At 34.9% G+C, this 20143-nt stretch overlaps 2 protein-coding genes across 3 annotated transcripts in view; one reads left to right on the forward strand and one right to left on the reverse strand.

The window, feature by feature from the left end:
• COG5 (component of oligomeric golgi complex 5) overlaps positions 1-20143 on the reverse strand; it is a 336800-nt gene that overhangs the window by 234455 nt on the left and 82202 nt on the right. The window lies entirely within an intron of this gene.
• On the forward strand, positions 7890-15388 carry GPR22 (G protein-coupled receptor 22). Of its 2 annotated transcripts, none has more exons than XM_046670011.1 (3): positions 7890-8289; positions 9212-10245; positions 11884-15388. In XM_046670011.1, exon 3 carries the CDS (start codon positions 11909-11911, stop codon positions 13208-13210), a length of 1302 nt encoding a protein of 433 aa, XP_046525967.1. In that variant the 5' UTR covers positions 7890-8289; positions 9212-10245; positions 11884-11908; the 3' UTR covers positions 13211-15388. The 2 variants fall into 2 exon arrangements, with proteins under 2 accessions (XP_046525967.1, XP_046525966.1); XM_046670010.1 differs by having other exon boundaries at positions 7891-8289; positions 9212-10152.

Below are 20143 nucleotides of genomic sequence, written 5' to 3' on the forward strand. Positions count from 1 at the left end.
CTCACAAACATATAAGCAAAAGACTTTACCAAAATAATTGCAAATAAAATCAGGCAATATCTAAAAGGGCAATCCACCATGAACAAGTGGGGTCATGAAATTAATCTATTATCATGGTAAATAGCTGCCAGGAGAGCTGAGGTTACAGGGCCACCAACCAACCCAAACTCTAAGGAAAGACCAGTGTCTTGAAGGACATGGAGGACTTGAATACCATGGGAAGACAGTACTCGATCCCAGCAAGAACAATTCCGCTAAACTGTTAATGAATCGCTAAAGGCTGAGTGTGTGCTAGCAAGAAAACACACAACCCATGGAGGTCACAAACACAAAGGGAAGGCACACCCATTCACAGGCTCTTCTTCACAGACCTCATCAGGCGCGCACAAAAAATGACACGGTGCACACGCACAGAGACTGGGTGCACACTGAGGGGCCTCAGTATCGCTCACGGTGCAGGCTTCGGAGAGGAGAAGAGCAGCCACTGACAGAAAGGCGTGAAGTCCAGCCTGAACCCCTTCTATCTCTAATGGGGGGAGGGGGAGCTCAAACCACTGAGGGAAGTGCAAGGACCCTATCACTCCAGAGCTCGGGGAAGGAAACAGCAAAAAGCTCTGTACCCTGAGGGAGGAAAAGGAATTCGTCCTCCCGCGGGAGTAGGGGAGGGACATGGGGAAGTCCTCTTTCCTGAAAGCCCGGACACAGCGGCTGCCCAGTCTATTATGGTGGTTAGGTTGCTGTAGCCAATACAATAATGGATCCAGGCAGAAAAGGCAGCAATATGGGAAGTAGAGGCTTGACCACCCAAACTCTCTGACTGGCAGCTACAATGTTTCCATAGTTTGCAGCCCCAAAGAGAGATGTTTTTAATCTATCTTCCAAGTGGCACACCTGAAGGCTAGTCTATTGGCAATGGCCCAAGGGTCAGTAAAAATATAACAACATTAACCAAGGGGAGTACTGGTCAGAGCTATGGGAGTGGAGTGGAGTGGTCACATGCACTGTTTCCTACAGCTGGCACTGATGTTCAACAGCTTTTTCTTTGGCTGCACCATCAGTGAACCAGGTCCAGGGATTTACAGGAACTTCTGTGACTCGAGGGCCCCACTAAGCCAATGGCTTGCTTAGGTGGTGTAGTGAGAGGCAAGGTCTTCCCCAAAAGGGGTTGCTTCCACCTCTTCATGCAAAACCAAGATGACACAAAGGCCAGGCTGGCTGCACCCCTGGACAAACCATTTTCATTTGATCAATGAAGCCTTTCCTTGTTAGCCATCGAGTCTGAGTTTAACCTACCCCAAAATGGTGATATTGGGCCAGAGAGTCCCAAGGCATCTATGGGTCAGGTGTTTCATTTTAACAAGACCTTAGCAGCAGGCCTTTTCAAAAGAGGTGCACTTGGTAGCTAGGTCAGGCAGGTGGCACTGCTGTACTAAGAAATGGCCTGAGCACTTTAAGAGCCACGAAGCCTTTAACTACAGCTTTGGTTTTCTGTTCTTTCCTCCTGGGATGATACATCATGCTAGATCAGCCAGGGAGGGGACATGCGGCAGCCCATGAATGGAAGAATCTCCTGTGAACTTAGAAGCATTCACAGTATAAGCACGTAAAAAACGTCAATACCAATTATACATTTGCCAGAGGAAGTCAGAAAAGTACACTGAATAGCCCAGAGGCTCCACCCACACTTTAGCTTTTCTTGAATCTGAGTATTTTCCTCCCTGCAGGAACACAGACCAAGAAATTGAACACACACACTAAAGGGACTATAGCCAGAGCTGCCAGGAGACTACAGGATTCTCTGACCAGGGGCACGGGGCATACAGGGCAGTTGTGGAGGCCAGCCTGCTCAGGAGGGCTGCGGTGGTGGGAGGCTTTTCTGCTGCTTGGCTCCTTAGCCCAGGGTCTTGGGGGGGGGGGGGGGGGGCCGCTTCCTCCTCCGTACCTCTGAGCTCCTGCAAGTGCCTGGGCCGATGACGGGCTCTTAATTTGCCTTTGTGCACGCTGCTAGAGCTCCACCCTGCCGTCCTCAGTGCCTTCAGCCTCCCTTGCTGCACTGAGCTGTATATCTAACAGAACTGTAAAGTCTGAATTCCTCCCCCTCCTTGTGGTTCCCATCCACACTTGGCTTTTATCTTAAGCAGCTGAGGTTAGAGCAGAGGGGAAGAGAGGAGTTAGAGGGCACAGAGGGAAAGAGTAGCTCTGCACCGATAAGCAAGACTTTGCATTTATATTCAATTTCAAGTGTCTGCCTACTTGGACTCAACAAATGAACTTAGAATGTATTCAGTCTACCCAAAGCTCTGCATCCTACACAAAGCTTCTGTGAAGTCCATCCAGGAGTCGAAATATAATGATGTATACCTGAAATTCATATAATGTTATAAACCAATGTTACCTCAATAAAAACAAAACAAAACAAAAAGCTCTGTATCCTCGTTGCCGACACCTTTTATTTCAGCTCTGGGGAGCCTTTGATTCAGCAGCTACAGCCATACTGCCTTTTGCCTCGGGCCCAGATGCTTGCTGCCTCATTGATGTAATAACATTCTTTCCTCCTCCAGCCTAGAGAGTGAGCAACAAGCAAAGCACCATTCGCACAGCTTCATTTAATTCTACCTCTCACTGCTCAGCCTCTAAAAACTAATTAACAGGTAAGTCATTCGGGGATCTTCTAGCCCATCACTTAAACAAGAGCATTTGCTACTGGAGCTCATATCCCCTAAACTGGCCCATAAGGGCCATTTTCTTTTCTCTTGCATGAAGCCATGTTTCTGTCAACACCACGTCCTTTGCCAAAATTGTCAAAAACTGTGCAAGATCTAGGATTTTACCCTACTTGTAAGCTACGAAGCTAGGCTGTTTCTGTTACGGATGCTGGCAGAAGTCACAGGATGCCTGAGTCAGAGGCAAAGGACTTTATTACTCTTGACAGAGCAAGCAGTATGAGGATCGTGTCAGTGACAGTTCGCCCGCCCCTCCGAGTCGCCCTGGCAGAGGGGCCTGGGGGACACTCTGTATATAGTGGTTTGCGTCAAGGCCAAGGAACACTGAGCTCGGAAAATTTACTATTTTCATAGCAAGCAGAAGCAAGTCTGCTCTTTGTCTGGGGAGTTATTATTGCATCCCTCAAGGTTGCTACCTTCAAACATCACCCAGAGAAAGGGACTGGGTAAAGAGCAGTCCGGTGTTTGCCTCCCTGGCATACCCAGCAATACCCAGCATGCCCAAGGACATTCAGGATGCTCAGGTCCCGTGGCAGCTTGCTTCTCACAATGCACTCCTGACAATCTAATACCAGAGGTCCTAGGCAGGACAAGAAGGCAAGAGAAGAAGTAAAAATCACACATACTTCAAGAAGTAACCTGTCTCCATTTGCAGACAACACTAATCGTCTATATAGAAAATACCATGGAATTCACAAAAAAATTCACAGGACTAATATATGAGTTTAGTAAAGCTGTAGGACTTGAGGTCAATACACAAAAAACAATTGTATTTCTATACGTGAAAAATAAACAATTGGAATTCTGTTTTAAAAAATTACATGCTACATCAATAGCACTAAAACAATGACATAATGAAATAATGAGGCACAAATCTAACAAAACACGTGCAGGATCTACAAGTCAAATATTACAAAACACTGATAAGTCAAAGACCTAAAAATAAGAGAGACACCATGTCCATAAATTGGAAGACTCAATATTGTTAAGATGTCAAATTCTCCCCAAATTGATCCATAAATCCTCTGCAAGATCGATAAAAGCACAGCGGGACTTTGTGTGGACAGTACTATCCCTAAATGGGGACCAGAAGGTAGCAGTGACTGGAGATAGACTGCTTTATTTTACTAGCACAAAGTCATCAGTGAGTACAGCCTTTAACTATTATTAACAAACTCTTAAAATGCATCCATTTTCCCAAATGGATGCTCCAAGTAGTACCATGGAAATTACTGAGTCTATAGTGGAACTCTCCCATTCTCTGGCTCTACACACAAAGAATGGCAGCCTTCTTACAAAACCATCATGTGTCTAACTAGTTTCAGTAATACACTACTAGTTCATAGACAGCCATTCAGCTACATCTCCCACCAGAAGACACAATTCATGACAGCACAGAAGAGAGGATTTACCACAGCTTTGTTAAATATACAACCTAGTTCTTCAATTGACTTGATTTGAGGACACAGAAATCAATTTTATTCTGTGTAATAACCTACAATAGGAGAATTATGAAAAGAAAATGAAGCAACAGGAAAAAAGAGAAACGATTGTGAAAAAAAGTACAAATACGACATAATTCTTTGATAGAAATATTAGAGGAAAATATTAACCAAATCCATAATCTTTAAGGATACAAAGAGGGAAATAAAGCAGTCAAAACAGCCAAAACATTGGGCGGCAGGGATGGTAATAATTTGGACAAGGCCCCAAAGACAACATGCCAACAGTAGGACAACAAACATTAAAAGTAGTAATAGTCACAGCGTCCAAAATCTGGGTTTGGATGAGAAAACGGAAAGAAATATTATATATATTATATATACATATATATATAATGTAATATATATGACGCTGCCAAATGACTTCCAAATACATAGTGTGAAAAATAAAAGTAAAAAATTTTAAACGCCCAACTTAGGTGAGGCAGAGGATGAGGAAGAATGCTTTGAGGAGTTTTTCTGCTAATAGTATATAATTCTGATGTATGTACTTTATCCAATTATAACCAAGTTCCAATTATTTGCTTATACAGATAATGAATCACCAATGTTGTTGACTCTGTACTACCTTAGCTACTCCCCCAAGTGATGGAAGTTTCAGCAGATGGTCCATCTCTATTTTTCTGGTAAAACATTTGTTGTGAAAGAAATATAAAGTTGAGAAGCCAAATGAAATTTCTGAATTGGCTTTAAAACGAAATATCCTTTCTTCCTCTGGCTCCAGTATCAGAAAGAGTTGAGAGGTAGCTATGTTAAGTATTCGTTAAAGAAGCACCCTTGAAGCAACACAATTTAAAAGGTGATTTTTCAGCAATTAGAACCTGCTTTTGCAGATCTACTTTGCAAACAGTTTCAAAGCACTTTCAGTCGTGGTTAATTCCAATATTTAACAAAGTTGAATTTTTTTTACCTACAAACTCACAATCATCAGAAATGTAGCATCAGAACTAGACATAAACAGGAGAAGAAGATCTGATATGAGCAGCACAATGTAAATGTGAACAGTACTCTCTCACTTAAGAAAGCAGATGCACAAAATTAAAAATCAAAGCTCCCATATCAGAAATTTTAGGAATTAAAATTCCTATGCAATCAAAACATTTGTAACTAAAAAGAAAAACCCACAACTTGTGAAAAAAGATTTTGATAAAGATATTTGCGGGTTAGATCCATATCTGTTGCTTAGTTATCATTAGAAAAGTTAAACTGCTTTCCTAGGTTATTGACTAATTAATCTACAAAATTATTTTATAACATACAAAATTTGGTTTTAAATCACCAATTGTAGCATTTTTCAAAATTAGTATCCTATGTGAATACAAAATGTACTAAATGCTCAAGTGTGAAAATCTGTTACTATGGAAATAAGAATCTTGGTGAATTCTGGAATATGTAATTTGATTTTTTTTTTGCATGAAAATAATATAATCTGTTTCTCAATCCAGTGGTTTAGATATTTTCATCTTTGTGAAAAACAAAGGAAGTTAGGATTATTCTGCTAAGAAATCAGAGAACCTTGTAATCACTAAACCAATCTGTGGTTTTTAAAAAGAAAACTATATTAAGCATTGTATGCAATAAAAAATAATTGTTGTTTGCAATATTTTACGTATCCTTAACCACAAGTCATTTGCACAGGGAATAAAGAGGAAGGTCCAGACCTGAGCGTTTTGCTGTCATTATTTCTTACAGACATCCCAGCATTGGTTTTTTCAAAATAATCTGAAAATAACTTGGAAATACTGTTTCACAGAGAGTTAAACAAAGCACAGAAACATACTTCACAAAAAGAATTAAAGCTATAATGTGACCCAGAGTATGCTTGACTTGCCAAAAGTCCTATAACTAATAAATACTAACTGAACCCAAATCATTCAATTCTAAGTCCCAAGTACATTTAGAATTTTCCAAAGAGAGAGGGGCCAACCACAGGTAGAGGCGGGTTGCAGAGCTCTAACCCTGGCTCTGCTACTAACTTTCCTGGACTTTTTCAAGTCATTAAACTTCTCTGTGCCTTCGTTTCCTCTACTTCATGGGGATATTTTGAAGAGAAATATAAGCAAACAGTTGAACTCTGGCAGAAAAGCACTGTATGTACTTCACTATGTCAATAATTTCTTGTTCCCACCACAAGTTTCAATTGACACTAATATCTTTTCTCTGGTTTTAGTTTTAAGCTTAAAATAACACTCTGTGTGTGTGTGTATGTGTGTGTGCGCCAGTGCTATCTTTCAACATGGCTGGCATTCTAACAAGATCCTCTGCTCAAACTTTTAAAATGCATGAAAAGTATCATAACATTATAATTCTTAGCATCACCAAAGCCTCGCAACCCAAAGCTGTGCAGAACATTTTAGAAATTCACAACAAAATTTTCCACCACATTACTCTCAACTTGAAAAAACTCAATTCAAAACTCATATACTACTCAGCTGGCCCCCCATGAAGTTTAACACTACCAGCAGAAAATTATAAAAATTATAAAAGAATAGTTCCAATTACAAATTATAAACTTAGCATACATTTTAAAAAATGAAGATCACCAATATTCCTAAAATAATGGAAATATGTAATGATCAATATGCTAGTAATTCAGGCATTTGCAATGTCTTCTATTTTGTCAACAGATATAGAATCCAGCCACTTTATATACTGAAGTCTAAAAAATTCTCAATATTGAGAATACAAAAGTATTTATAGGTAAGTTAACAGAAATTTCATTTTAAAGTAATACTTTAAGTTAAATACTTATACCATTGTTTTCATTCTTTCAACAGCATATCTAAACATTATTTAGCTTTATAACTTATGAAGACATGTAACTAACTTCCTTTTTCCTTTACCAATATATTTACCCAATAACATGAGCACATAGCTACATATAATACCTAGGGAAGGCACTTCATTAAAAATGCCCAAGTTAAAAACAGAAATAGCCAGTTTAAATAAAATATTACGGCAAATGGTCAGTATATACCTACTGAATACAAAGGTTACCAAAGGTGAAGACTGAGTAGTAATCTCGTAATGCATATGATTAAATCTTTACACACTGAGACTATGCTAATAGCAATGGAATTTTAAAAAAATATTTTAGGGTATAACCACCTTACATCAATCTGATTAATATTTTGAATGAATGAATACTGCACTTTTAACAGTGTTTAACACCTTGAGTTGTTCACGACAATTTGGAATACACAGAGAAGATGACTTGAATACAAACAAACTAGTTGAAATTCAATGTGGTTCACAGTAAAGATGCAGTGGCTTTCTATTTGTAGAACAAAGACTCTCAATCAAAAACATATATACAACTAAAATATTCTCAAGTACAATTATCCAGGCTTTAAAAAGAATATATACTTTTTACTATGTAATTTTTTCTTGCTCCCCCTCCACCTCCCTGCATTTTTTAATGTTTGGCATAAGTGAACAACAAACCAGAATAGAAAACACATTTTTAAAAGACTAATGTACTCCTATTCTATTTAAGAGCAACATACAACCGCTTATAAATATAGCCTTTTTAAAAAGCACCCTTATATAAAACAGTGAGGGGAAAAATCCCTGCTATACATATGAAGCACAGTTTAAGCCCAATACAACTGACCAATCAAAATTAGTGAATGCACTGCATCTCTCTGCAGTGGAGAGAAGCCACAAGGTAGGCTGTCATTCTGCAAAAGCTGCCCAGAACAGACTTTCCTCTGAAAAGCAGTGCCGTTCCTTTTTCGAAAGACTGAATCTAAACGTTGTCTCTGGAGACAAGAAGCCTTCAGTATGTTAAATTACTTTCATTACGTATTTTCAAATTCTTATTGATTGCCCAGTAGGAAGAGTGAGAGACTGCAGCAGGCTCTAAGCAGCACTCCAGGTTCCATACATTAGCAGGACTGCTGAAACAATGGCACAGTACAGACACATATTTTCATTAAGGTCTTTTCCGAAGAGATGTTTATGACCCTCTTCCCCCGGTCCTCTACTAACAAGTGAACAAAATGAATCAATCAAAACTGGAAACGCTTCAACTACATCAAGAATTTATCAAATCTTTAGCGGAGGTAAGATGTGTTCCTTATTATAGTATACAGATGCTTTTGAACCTGTATAGTGGGGTAAAATTACTTTGAAAAATTTCAGCCTAAATTTTAAGAGTTTATTTGCTTAATTCTACCTATTGCTAAACATGTGTTTTTTTTAGATCTATTTCTTTTAAGTCATGATATACTTTAAATGTAATTTTTTAGGCTGTGATGTTAAATACAAAGAATATTCTTTGTGGCTTCACTATGAAGACATCAGCTTCTAAGTCACTTTGGACATACTAAATATTCTTAATGTCATCAGCACAGTTTTTCTCAAGTGTTGAAAAAATGCTTATATTTCTTAAAAGAACCAGGTTTATAATTTAGCTATTATTTATTACTCACTTTTAGGTTAAGTTTATTACCGTGCATGTTCATTGAAAATTACTTAATTTGCAGTTACATTTTGCATTACCCTCTACATTTCAAGTACATGAACATCTATGGAAATTCACATCTTATCATGGAATCTGTTTTAATCAGCTGAAATTCAAACCATGTGCTAATAAGCAAGCTACAATATTTTACAGCAGGAAATATTGCTAAATTTATTTAAAAAGGGCATGACAGTATGTTTAGTGTATGCTAATTGCTCATAATCTCTGAAAATACAGGCTAGCTTCTAAAATGAGAGCAGAAATTAGTTTAAAAAAACGCAGCTTTTCTTTCAGGATTCTATTTGTAATGTTAACTCTGTTATTAAATAACATAATATTTATAATTTTTGTTGGGAAAGAGAATATTTTATTTAAAGAAACCCTTAAATTTATACATAAGCTGTGGTTCTAATAGTACAGTTTGCTTGCTGTGCATGGTGTTAAAATAAACAAAAGTAACTTTCGATTAATTGGAAATTATTAGGAACCCTATTCTTAACCATTTTTTTCTTTTTCACAAGGGCCCACAGCAGCTAATTCAGTATTTACAACTGACAATGTGAAGAATGCATCTGAGCAAGCATCTCCCCAGCCGTCTGAACCACAAACTGCAGGATATTCTTGTAACACATGATTTTAAGACACTAAGGAGTTAAAACCAGAGAATACAGTCTACATTACCACTGGGATATAACACATCAACAGTAATCATCCTAAGAGATGCTATATAAAATAGCCACAAAAAGAAGAACAATATAACTGTAAAAGCCTGAATACAAAATGGTGAGCATTTCTAACGGGGGAGTTGATACTTTAACACACCAGAATCGTGGAGCTACTGATTCTTGAAGAAACAATGAAACAAGGACTGCCAAAAGGGGAATGCCAAACATATCAGCAAGCTAAATGAAGCTTTAGCAAGTATTTTCTGCACTAAATAATCAGATATTCATACCAATTGATATTACTAAAGGATTTTTCCATCTGAGTATTATGACCAATTATGTATCCTGTTCTAATGAAAACAAACCAGATTAAACAGCAGATGGTTTTTATCAAAAGAACGTGAACCGGACTTACAATATAAAGCAAGTTATGTGATCAAGAAATCATTTCAAAATAATGAGGACTGCTATAGAAACAGACTTACATTTGTAACAAAAGGATGTCTAAACACATTTTAGAAGCTAGAAACCTTATGTTGCCTTTTTGTTTTCACATGTTCTGGAAAATAAAGAGACACCATCATATATTCCCTCAAAGGGAAACGATTCCTATCATTTGCGGAAGTTTCTCTCGGTTGTGACTTTTTAAGGCAAAACAAACACAAATACTTTGTACTGGTCTTTAGAAATCCATCAGCCAACTAAATCTCACAATTCATGCAGTTGAAGTATTGGAGAGAAATTGAAAGAATTCCTACAGGACATGAAATAAAACACAGCTACTTCACTGTTGTCAGGTAAAAATTCATGTCAAAATTTGTCAATGACATCATGTATCAGTTTGTGAAAAACTAGAGTAAGCCAAAAGGCCCATAAGGCACAGCAAACAGGTAGGTCAGAAGATGCATGCCCCCCCCCACACTGCTTAACACTTATGAAAGAAAAGGATCCAGCTCTAGAGGAGAGGCATTTTTCTTAATTACTGTCTCACTTGACATTTCTGCTTTATTTAATTATAAACCTAACCGATGTGATAAAGACCTGAGGTTTTATCTGTCAGTTCAGCAAATCTGGCACATTTAAAATTTTGCATTTTTATAGGATTTCAATCTTAGATAAGACCTTCACTTACTCGAGTATATGCCTGTAGTAATATTTTATGCCAAGTTCAAAAGACATTAATAATGTTATCATTTGTGTTTCTGAACTATTACCCTTAAAATAATATGCATAAATAAAATTGTATTCTAAAACTTGTCAAAGATTACATCAAGTGATAGGTTAACATGAACTCTGAAAATTACTAGCTTTTATAATTTATGTTTGATTATGACTTTGCAGTCAAAATGCTGTACTTGAAATGTGAAATATAGTTGGTTGTATGATTTTTTTATTTTAACTGAATATACTGATTACTGACATTTTAGCCCAGAAAATCAGACATTATTTTTATAAATTACTCTAAGCCTCTCTATATTAAAATATAGATTTGCATGAATTAGTAAGAGTTTTTTTTTTTAATTCTCCTCAGATTTATATACACTGGGTGATTTATACAAAAGGTTTCACAAGGAATGTGTAACTTTATGATTCCTCAGAAAATGGGCTTCAGATACTCCTTTTCCCTAAAATTTCATTTTTTACAAAAAATTGTTTAATCAAATAAAACAAACTGATATATTATTTCACATCACTTCAAAAATGGCTATTTCTTAATGATACTAAATTTCAATTTTCTCCTTCCATAAGCTATGAGAGGGTGTGGTCACAAAATAAATCATTCATAGGAGTGATCAGTGCTCTTTTACCAAGCCATTACTTTAACATAATGCCTTTTTCTTCTAGTTTTTATAACATAAGTTTGCTCATTTTAAAGTTCACTGAGCATTTTCACTGCAAAATATGAAATATTTATCATTTGTCTACTTCTGTGGGAAATAACTCCAAATATCCCCAAGCACACTGTTGACTTCTAAATATGAATTTGATCAAGAACATGGACAAAATGATTTAAAACAAACTAATGCTCTCTGCTATTTATCATTTTAAATGATCCCCTGTCCTGTTCATTTGAAATCTCAGGGGAATAATTACACCTACACTAACTATGCTAGAACAAATTAAAATAGCATTTATTTCCCACCTACTCACAACAATTTAAAATGAAATCTTAAAACATTGGCCTAAAATTAGTTTTGCATGGTAGTTTTACTATACAAAAAATATACTGTATCTCAAAAAATAAGCTTGAAAAAGCCAGATGAAGAAAGCCTTTTTAGTATATTAAATAATTCTGAACTATATAGGAGTAATCCCTGTATAGTTATGTCTTCAATGGGAGAACCTAATTTCCTCTGACATCAAAACAATGCAAGCTTGATGTTTTCTAATTCTACATTTTCCATTAATAGTTCACAAACTTAAAAATTAACTAAGTACACAACTAAAAGATTTTTGCAAAGAACACATGTTTTATACGTCATTTAAATTGCCAAATATCAAATAGTTTATTCTATTTCACTTTCTAGGGAAAAAACCAACTGCTCCAAAAGAATGTGTTTTTCTCCCATTCTGGAAATCAACATGCAGTCTGAATCTAACATTACAGTGCGAGATGACATTGATGACATCAACACCAATATGTACCAACCACTATCATATCCATTAAGCTTTCAAGTGTCTCTCACCGGATTTCTCATGTTAGAAATTGTGTTGGGACTTGGCAGCAACCTCACCGTATTGGTACTTTACTGCATGAAATCCAACTTAATCAACTCCGTCAGTAACATTATTACAATGAATCTTCACGTCCTTGATGTAATAATTTGTGTGGGATGCATTCCTCTAACTATAGTTATCCTTCTGCTTTCACTGGAGAGTAACACTGCTCTCATCTGCTGTTTCCATGAGGCCTGTGTATCTTTTGCAAGTGTCTCAACAGCAATCAACGTCTTTGCTATCACTTTGGACAGATATGACATCTCTGTAAAACCTGCAAACCGAATTCTGACAATGGGCAGAGCTGTAATGTTAATGATATCCATTTGGATTTTTTCATTTTTCTCTTTCCTCATTCCCTTTATTGAGGTAAATTTCTTCAGTCTTCAAAGTGGTAATACATGGGAGAACAAGACACTTTTGTGTGTCAGTACAAATGAATACTACACTGAACTGGGAATGTATTATCATCTGCTAGTACAGATCCCAATATTCTTTTTCACTGTCATAGTAATGTTAATCACATACTCCAAAATACTTCAGGCTCTTAATATTCGAATAGGCACAAGATTTTCAACAGGGCAGAAGAAGAAAGCAAGAAAGAAAAAGACAATTTCTCTAACCACGCAACATGAGACTACAGACATGTCACAAAGCAGTGGTGGGAGAAACGTAGTCTTTGGCGTAAGAACTTCAGTCTCTGTAATAATTGCCCTCCGGCGAGCTGTGAAACGACACCGTGAACGACGAGAAAGGCAAAAAAGAGTCTTCAGAATGTCTTTATTGATTATTTCTACATTTCTTCTCTGCTGGACACCAATTTCTGTTTTAAATACCACCATTTTATGTTTAGGCCCAAGTGACCTCTTAGTAAAATTAAGGTTGTGTTTTCTAGTCATGGGTTATGGGACAACTATATTTCACCCTCTATTATATGCATTCACTAGACAAAAATTTCAAAAGGTCTTGAAAAGTAAAATGAAAAAACGAGTTGTTTCCATAGTGGAAGCTGATCCAATGCCTAATAATGCTGTAATACACAACTCTTGGATAGATCCTAAAAGAAACAGAAAAATTACCTTTGAAGATAGTGAAATAAGAGAAAAATGTTTAGTACCTCAGGTTGTCACAGACTAGGAAAAGGTCTAAGTTTCACCCAAACCCACCTTCAAAAGTTTTAAATTTAAATTGTAAAAAATAAAATTACTGCCAAATATGAGAAAAAACATTTTAAGTATTGGTTATGTTGTAAATCTTCAATGTAAATGTCAAGATTAGATTAGGTCATATATATTCAATTTCTTCATTACTTAATGTATTTGTTGCATGGCAGTTTGTTAAAGTTAATATCATATGTATATTTTGTCAATATTATGTCCATCAGAAGATATTCATGTAAGTCATATTTTCTAAAGAATAAATACATAGCCTTAAAACAGTGTATAACTTTAAAATGTAACTGACACAGTTATCCTTGCTTTTGATTTTTTTGTAAAGTGTATTGTTTCTAAGCCACAAACTATGGATATATTTATATGACGACAACTGGAATAGCATTTTGACAGGAACCAAAATTATGGGCTCCAAACAATCAAAACAGTCTAGGATTTTCTGTACCACTATATTACGTTTTCTAGCATAGTCTAATTGCTATAATATTTGATGCATCAGAAATAATGAACTATGTATGAATCTTTATCCTTTTTGAATGTAGAAAATTGTAGGATTTATCAGGATTTTAAAATTCAGGAACCAGAAGAACAAACAACTCTGTATATGCACACCAAGATAAGGCAACTTTGAAATTCTAGTTTATTATGAAAAAGAGATTGATTTTCTAAGATCAAGGGCACTTTGCCTATAATATACAAATGAACTGACAATAAAAGGAGGGAAGAGAACTAAAGCACCAGCCTCTTTCTTCCCTCCTCACTTTGCTTGAGTCTAAACCAAATGCTCTGGGTTAACACTGTAAACTGGTACAAACCAGTGCATTAAAATAAACTGACTTGCTAACTTTATTTCAGCTGGACTTTTTGTATAACAGAAGTTAACTATTAAAATCTGAATACAAGGAAGAAAATAAAGACTTTACATCACTGTAGAAAAGCTTAACAAAGCCAACTATTTCTAGCCAAACACGTATCTAAAATGCACAGCAACTTTAGGGAAATACAGTTTGCACAATGCTCCTACACTATCATAATAGCTTCCAAATGTTTCAAAACATAGTTCTACTTCCACTCTGAAAATCATTAAAATGGCAATAAATCTTATCAATTACTTTACACCACTTAATTTAACTTTAAGCATTTTGTGTCCAATCCTCAATTCATGTTGAAAAACTATGAAATTACTAATCCTAACTATAGATATCACGTTTGAGAATCTCATACCAAATATTTTCCTATTGTTACAATCTAGTAATCTATCAATGAGTGCTAATTATCACTGATTCAGAAAAATAGCAATAAGTTATTTAAAGTAGGCAAATACTACCTTATAATTGGTTAGCTGGACAATTTTTTTCTTTTTTTTAAGACTGTATTCACTAAATCAAGTAGCAACTCCTTTTTAAGTAAAAAAAATTTTTATAAATATAACACTTTTACATAAATAAATGAGATTCATCCAATCTAGTTTATCGAATACACTAATCCTTGGGGAAAGGAGCACCACGCAATAGCTTGAATTCACTGAGGTTACATGGCAAATTTAATACTGGTTTATTTCTGATAACAATATTAACATAAGATCAAATCTTGGCAAAGGCACAGTTTCCTTCTGCCTTACTTTCCACTCTTTTATGGAATTAAAGGAATGCTTCAATCTGACAAAATGTGCCATAAGCAAGTAAGACATTCTTCGAAATCCTGAAGAGAAATTAAGACTTCATAAAGATAATAAAAAATTTTTCATTCAATAAATATATTTGGCACAAAATATCTCCTAACATATTCATTAAATTTTTTTTAAAAACTAATTTTTACTTGAACTCCTGAGCATGAATTAAAATTTTAATATTTAGTTTTATAACCTAATAAAAATTAGACTATTTTTAGAGTTTTCATATTAAGAGAAAACCTTTTGTGTTTTAAATATTTTTAATCTTCAAGTTTATAAAGCATGCCAAAGAACTCAGTTAAAAAAGTTTTCTAATATATTTGCCTAAACTGTTTTCATGTCCTCTTCTTCTCTGTAATAAGAAATCTAGCAAAATAAGAAATAAAAGGCAAGTATTATAATGTTGCCCTCTAAACTGTTATTATTTCTACAGTTGACACTGGAACAGACAATTAACAAACATTTTTGCCTACCTGTAATGATCTTTCATACAAAAATGCACCCACTGATTTGCAACAAAGAAAATTCCTAGAGAACTTCTAACAGCTTTTTAACAAGTTAAACAGTATATAATATGTAAACCAGAATAATATTTATGTTAAAAGTTCAGCTTTTAAAAACAAGTCACAAATGTTTGCAATTACTGACTTCAGCTTAAACGAGAGAATGAGAAGCTCAGACAAGTCTTCTTTATTAAGTGCTTGTTCTACGAAAAGGTAAAATATTTTTTTTCCTCATGATGACCCCCACCATAACATGTAAATTTTTCACTTTATTTCAAATAATTTTACAAAAAAAGGATTAATGCCAATTTTTCACATTAGAATGAAAATTTTATATGCAAAGGTACTAGAGACAGTAAACTCAATATGAAATCCTTCTTAAAATTTTATTTTTCTACCCATATGCCACAAATCACAGATGTAGCTATCAATTTCTACAGAGTTAACTGGGTTAAATCTTCAAAACTATAGAAATAAAAACTATTATTTTAAAAACTAACCAAAGATGAACTCAGCAAGTTACGGAACTGTTATTTTACCTTTTGTTTTGTTTGCTAATTTAAGGAAGTTATGATTCTACCAACTAGTACGCAACAGATGACATGTTCAACCTACCATGAAAATTACATTATTTACAATTACCCTTTCAAAAAAATTCACTCATAATTCTGTACTTCTCACTTATAGCAAGTCAATTTTCAAGTATGTGTCTATTTTTTATCCCCCAAATAAAATTATAGCAGAATCTCAGTTCTCTGGACATTAAAAATCCAACTCCTCATTTAACTGAGATTAGACTTAAAGGTGAAAACCTAAAAGTATAAGGAAACGGGTGCTTAGTAGGGCTTCATTCAACATAGTACTTTCAAGACTACTTTCCAAATTTAAAGAAACTTTTGACTTTACATTAATTAAGCTTTGGCATTCAATTAACATTTGAATTCTTACAATGTAGAAAGCATTATGGCAGATACTCATGGGGAACAGTCATTACCCTCAGAGCTTGAAATCTGGAATCAAGGTATTAAAAAGTATGGCAATATCTATTAAGAAAAAGGCAGAATGTGGTAAACGCTATAAAAAAAGTAAAAAGTTCTTAATAGACTTAAGAAGAAAGGAATTATGTTGTATTTAAGAACAATATAAACAAAAGCATTGCTGAGGAAAGCTACTGAAGCATATTCTGGAAAGTAAATTGTAGTCTTTAGAAGAAAAGGAATACAGTAGTGAGAAGCTGATCCGGTAAGTAAAAAACTGGGGCCAAAAGACAGAAGGCCATAAATGCCAGCAGAGAAATCTGAGCAGGGATAATACAAGGAGAAACGAGCTACAAAAAAAATAATAATAATAAAACAGCAATATGTAGAAAGAGTTGACTGGGTAAGGCACAGAAAACGGGAAGCTGAGAAACCAAACTGTTGATTGGGTAAGACACAGAATATGGGAAGCTGTTGCCATCACTTTGATAGGTAATAAAAGGCTTGGCAAAAAATGTTGGCAGTAGGTCTGCAAAGGAGCATAGAGACATAACAGGCAATGTGAAGGCAGAATCAATAGGGTGAGTCCACTGACCAGAAAGACAACCGGGGTAAGAGACTGAAGAACTAAAAATGAGGATTACCCTCAAGGATGGAAGAACTTTTTAATTATGCTTTGTATAAAGCACGTGGATACCAATTGCAAAAACAAAAAGAATTCCTGGCAAAGCAGAAAATTCAATTAAGTAAAATACATAACATGATTCAAGAATGTTCTAGTTATTAAAAATAATTCAAAATGAAACTTTCAAATTGATGTTTTAAATTATCTACTTTATATTTTGCATACAGGTTTATTCAGTTGTCCACTGAACATATATTTTCTTCTTCAGTAAATTTTTTACTTACAAAAAATTATAAACACTTAATGGAAAAATGCCAAGGTATATAAAGTAAAAAATATAAATATCATCCTTTGCTTTTTTTTTCCTAATAAGTCATTATGAATATCCATCCAAATCATTATATACATATCTCCTTCATTCTTTAATGGCTGCATAAAAATAGTTTTTAAAAATTAAAAAACATACAGAAGTATTTCTAAAAAATAATATCGATAAAATAACAAATACTTAAACCTTTTTCTATTATAAGTAAATAGCTTCAGGCTACATTTCAAGATCACTGAAAAAGGTAAGAAAGGTAACTTGGCAAATTTTGAAAAAGTTACTTTTCTAAATGGAGGGAAGAAGCAAGGGGAAAACCACAAGATAATGTATTTCTTTCCTTCTTTTCCACTAAATAATACGAGAAATAAAAAAACTAAAGGAAACTTTAGGCACCTATTTTCTTCACAGTTCAGATGGACATTTGTATGTACTCCTGAATATAAGCCTCCCATGGGACAGCAGTGAACTCGAAGAAGTGAAACATGAGATGACTAATAATAAATGTTAGGGAAAAAAGATTTCAGATCATATTATAAAAGAGAAAAATAAGGAGGTAATTAAACGTAGGGAGGGCAGGAAAAAGATCTAAAATAATCAGAGATGCTCAGCTCTTAGAGGAATACAAAGAGAACACAGAATTGTGGGTTAGAGTTCACAGAAGGAAACTAAAGACTTTTTCTAAAAAAGCATTCAAAACAATGAAAGGAATTTTTCTGAAAAGGAACCCAAGTTTGGTAGACTGGACAGATTAATAATATAATAACATATATTGCATCATAAGAAATAGAATAAATATTAGAATATTACAATTCACCAAAGTTTGGAACAGAATGGTATAGAGATGTAAAAATAAATGAGAAATTCGGCTTATTACTAATACGAAAGCTATTACTCTTTTAAAGAATATTCATTTTTGCAGGAGAAGAAGAGATCAGCAAACCTCTTCTTGCTCATGATAAAATAGCATGTGAAATAACCCTAAGTATCTCTCCCCTCCATTCACACATTGTTTATAGACCTCAATAAACTGTATCCATGGCTTTCAAGCATGACAGCTTTGTACTTCCACCAGCAAGTGGTAAAAACTGCTGTCATTCCTGTCACTGCCACCAATATCAACTCTCTACCACTATCAAACCCTGAAGCATCAAGTAAGATAAAGGAGGAGAGCTGAGCCTGTTTGGAAATGAGGTCACTTTCCTCACTCTGCTTCCATGAAAGCGATATGTCATATATTTCTGAGAGGCATTAAGCAAGGCAGCCTACCAAAGCACATCCAAAAATTTTTCAGATTGAAGAGAAAAAGGAGCAAGAAAAGAGAGTAAGGTTATGGGAAATCACTTTGCAATCAGACAGCTATAGATATGCAATACTAATAACAGATGCAAAATGAACAAATTTTAATTTAACATAAAATTTTGTAACTGTTAATGCTAACAAATGAGAGTTCTGGCCATATTACATGTAGACTGTAGGAATGAAAAATATATGGGTTTGGTATATATATCATATATATCATACATGTACATGATGATCATATATGTATATGTGTATACACATACATATATCAGCCATTCATATTACTCATAATCACATATGTCACATAATGGATACTGGATACACTGTATATTGATTGGATAGAGAAGACAGATATACATTTCACTGTAATATTGTTAATGCCTTAGGACAGGATGAAATGTAAAACATCAAATTTATAGTCTACACTTTAACAGTTTTCTTCCCAATTCTTAAAAAACTGCAGCCTTTCTTTTGCTACTGAATTTTTTCCAACTACCGCTTCTACCACTTGCTAGCAACCTGTAGCTACCTAACTTTATAAAACTGTCTTTAATCCACACAACACAATAATAGCCTGTAATACTAATGTAAGCTTTGATAAAGCTTCCCCAAAAAAGTGTCTGATACATACAAACTGATAAGTAAACATGAAATTGAAAATGAACAATTTTTAAACTTCTGACTCTACTGTATCTTGTCTAGGAGAGTGTTTCTCAAAATGAACCCCATCTAAATCAGAATCCTCTAGGGTGCTTGCTTGAAATGCCAATTTCTGGGCCCCACTTTAGACTTAATGAATCGGAATCTCTGTGGTTGAAGCTCTGAATAATATGTTTTAATAAGTACTCTCAGATGATTTGCGTCCTAAAGCTTAAGAACCATTCCTGTATATACTGGAAGACATAAGACACTTTGATACCTAGGTAACAGACATTTAAGTAACTAATAAATGAACACATAGAAGCGCCTCTGAATTCAATTCAGGCCATACTGCCTTCTTAAAAAAAATATTTTTAACCATTCTTCATTTTAGCTAATAAAATTTTAGATAGACTGGATTATATACAATACAATCCAGCAGGACATCTGATTCATAAGGACTAAAATTTTTTTTTTTTTAAAGATTTTATTTTTTCCTTTTTTTCCCCAAAGCCCCCCGGTACATAGTTGTATATTCTTCGTTGTGGGTCCTTCTAGTTGTGGCATGTGGGACGCTGCCTCAGCGTGGTTTGATGAGCAGTGCCATGTTCGCGCCCAGGATTCGAACCAACGAAACACTGGGCCGCCTGCAGTGGAGCACGCGAACTTAACCACTCGGCCACGGGGCCAGCCCCGAGGACTAAAATTTTATTTTTTTAAAAGAAATCATATGGGCAAGAGTTTCCTCTAAAAATCATACACACTTAGAAGATAAAATAATCCCAAATATGAAACATGACACCATAAAGTGTTTACTTTTACTTCACTCGACCAAAATACTGAGTTAATTCTAAAATC

Source organism: Equus quagga, chromosome 8 (assembly GCF_021613505.1).
Source record: "Equus quagga isolate Etosha38 chromosome 8, UCLA_HA_Equagga_1.0, whole genome shotgun sequence".
Classification (NCBI taxonomy): domain Eukaryota; kingdom Metazoa; phylum Chordata; class Mammalia; order Perissodactyla; family Equidae; genus Equus; species Equus quagga.

Bases quoted from the DNA above. Each gene is read 5' to 3' on its own strand.
- GPR22 (XM_046670010.1), top strand. From the start codon at position 10,073: ATGCAGTTGAAGTATTGGAGAGAAATTGAAAGAATTCCTACAGGACAT. The intron at 10,153-11,883 runs GTAAAAATTCAT...TTCACTTTCTAG, and splicing joins AGCTACTTCACTGTTGTCAG to GGAAAAAACCAACTGCTCCA.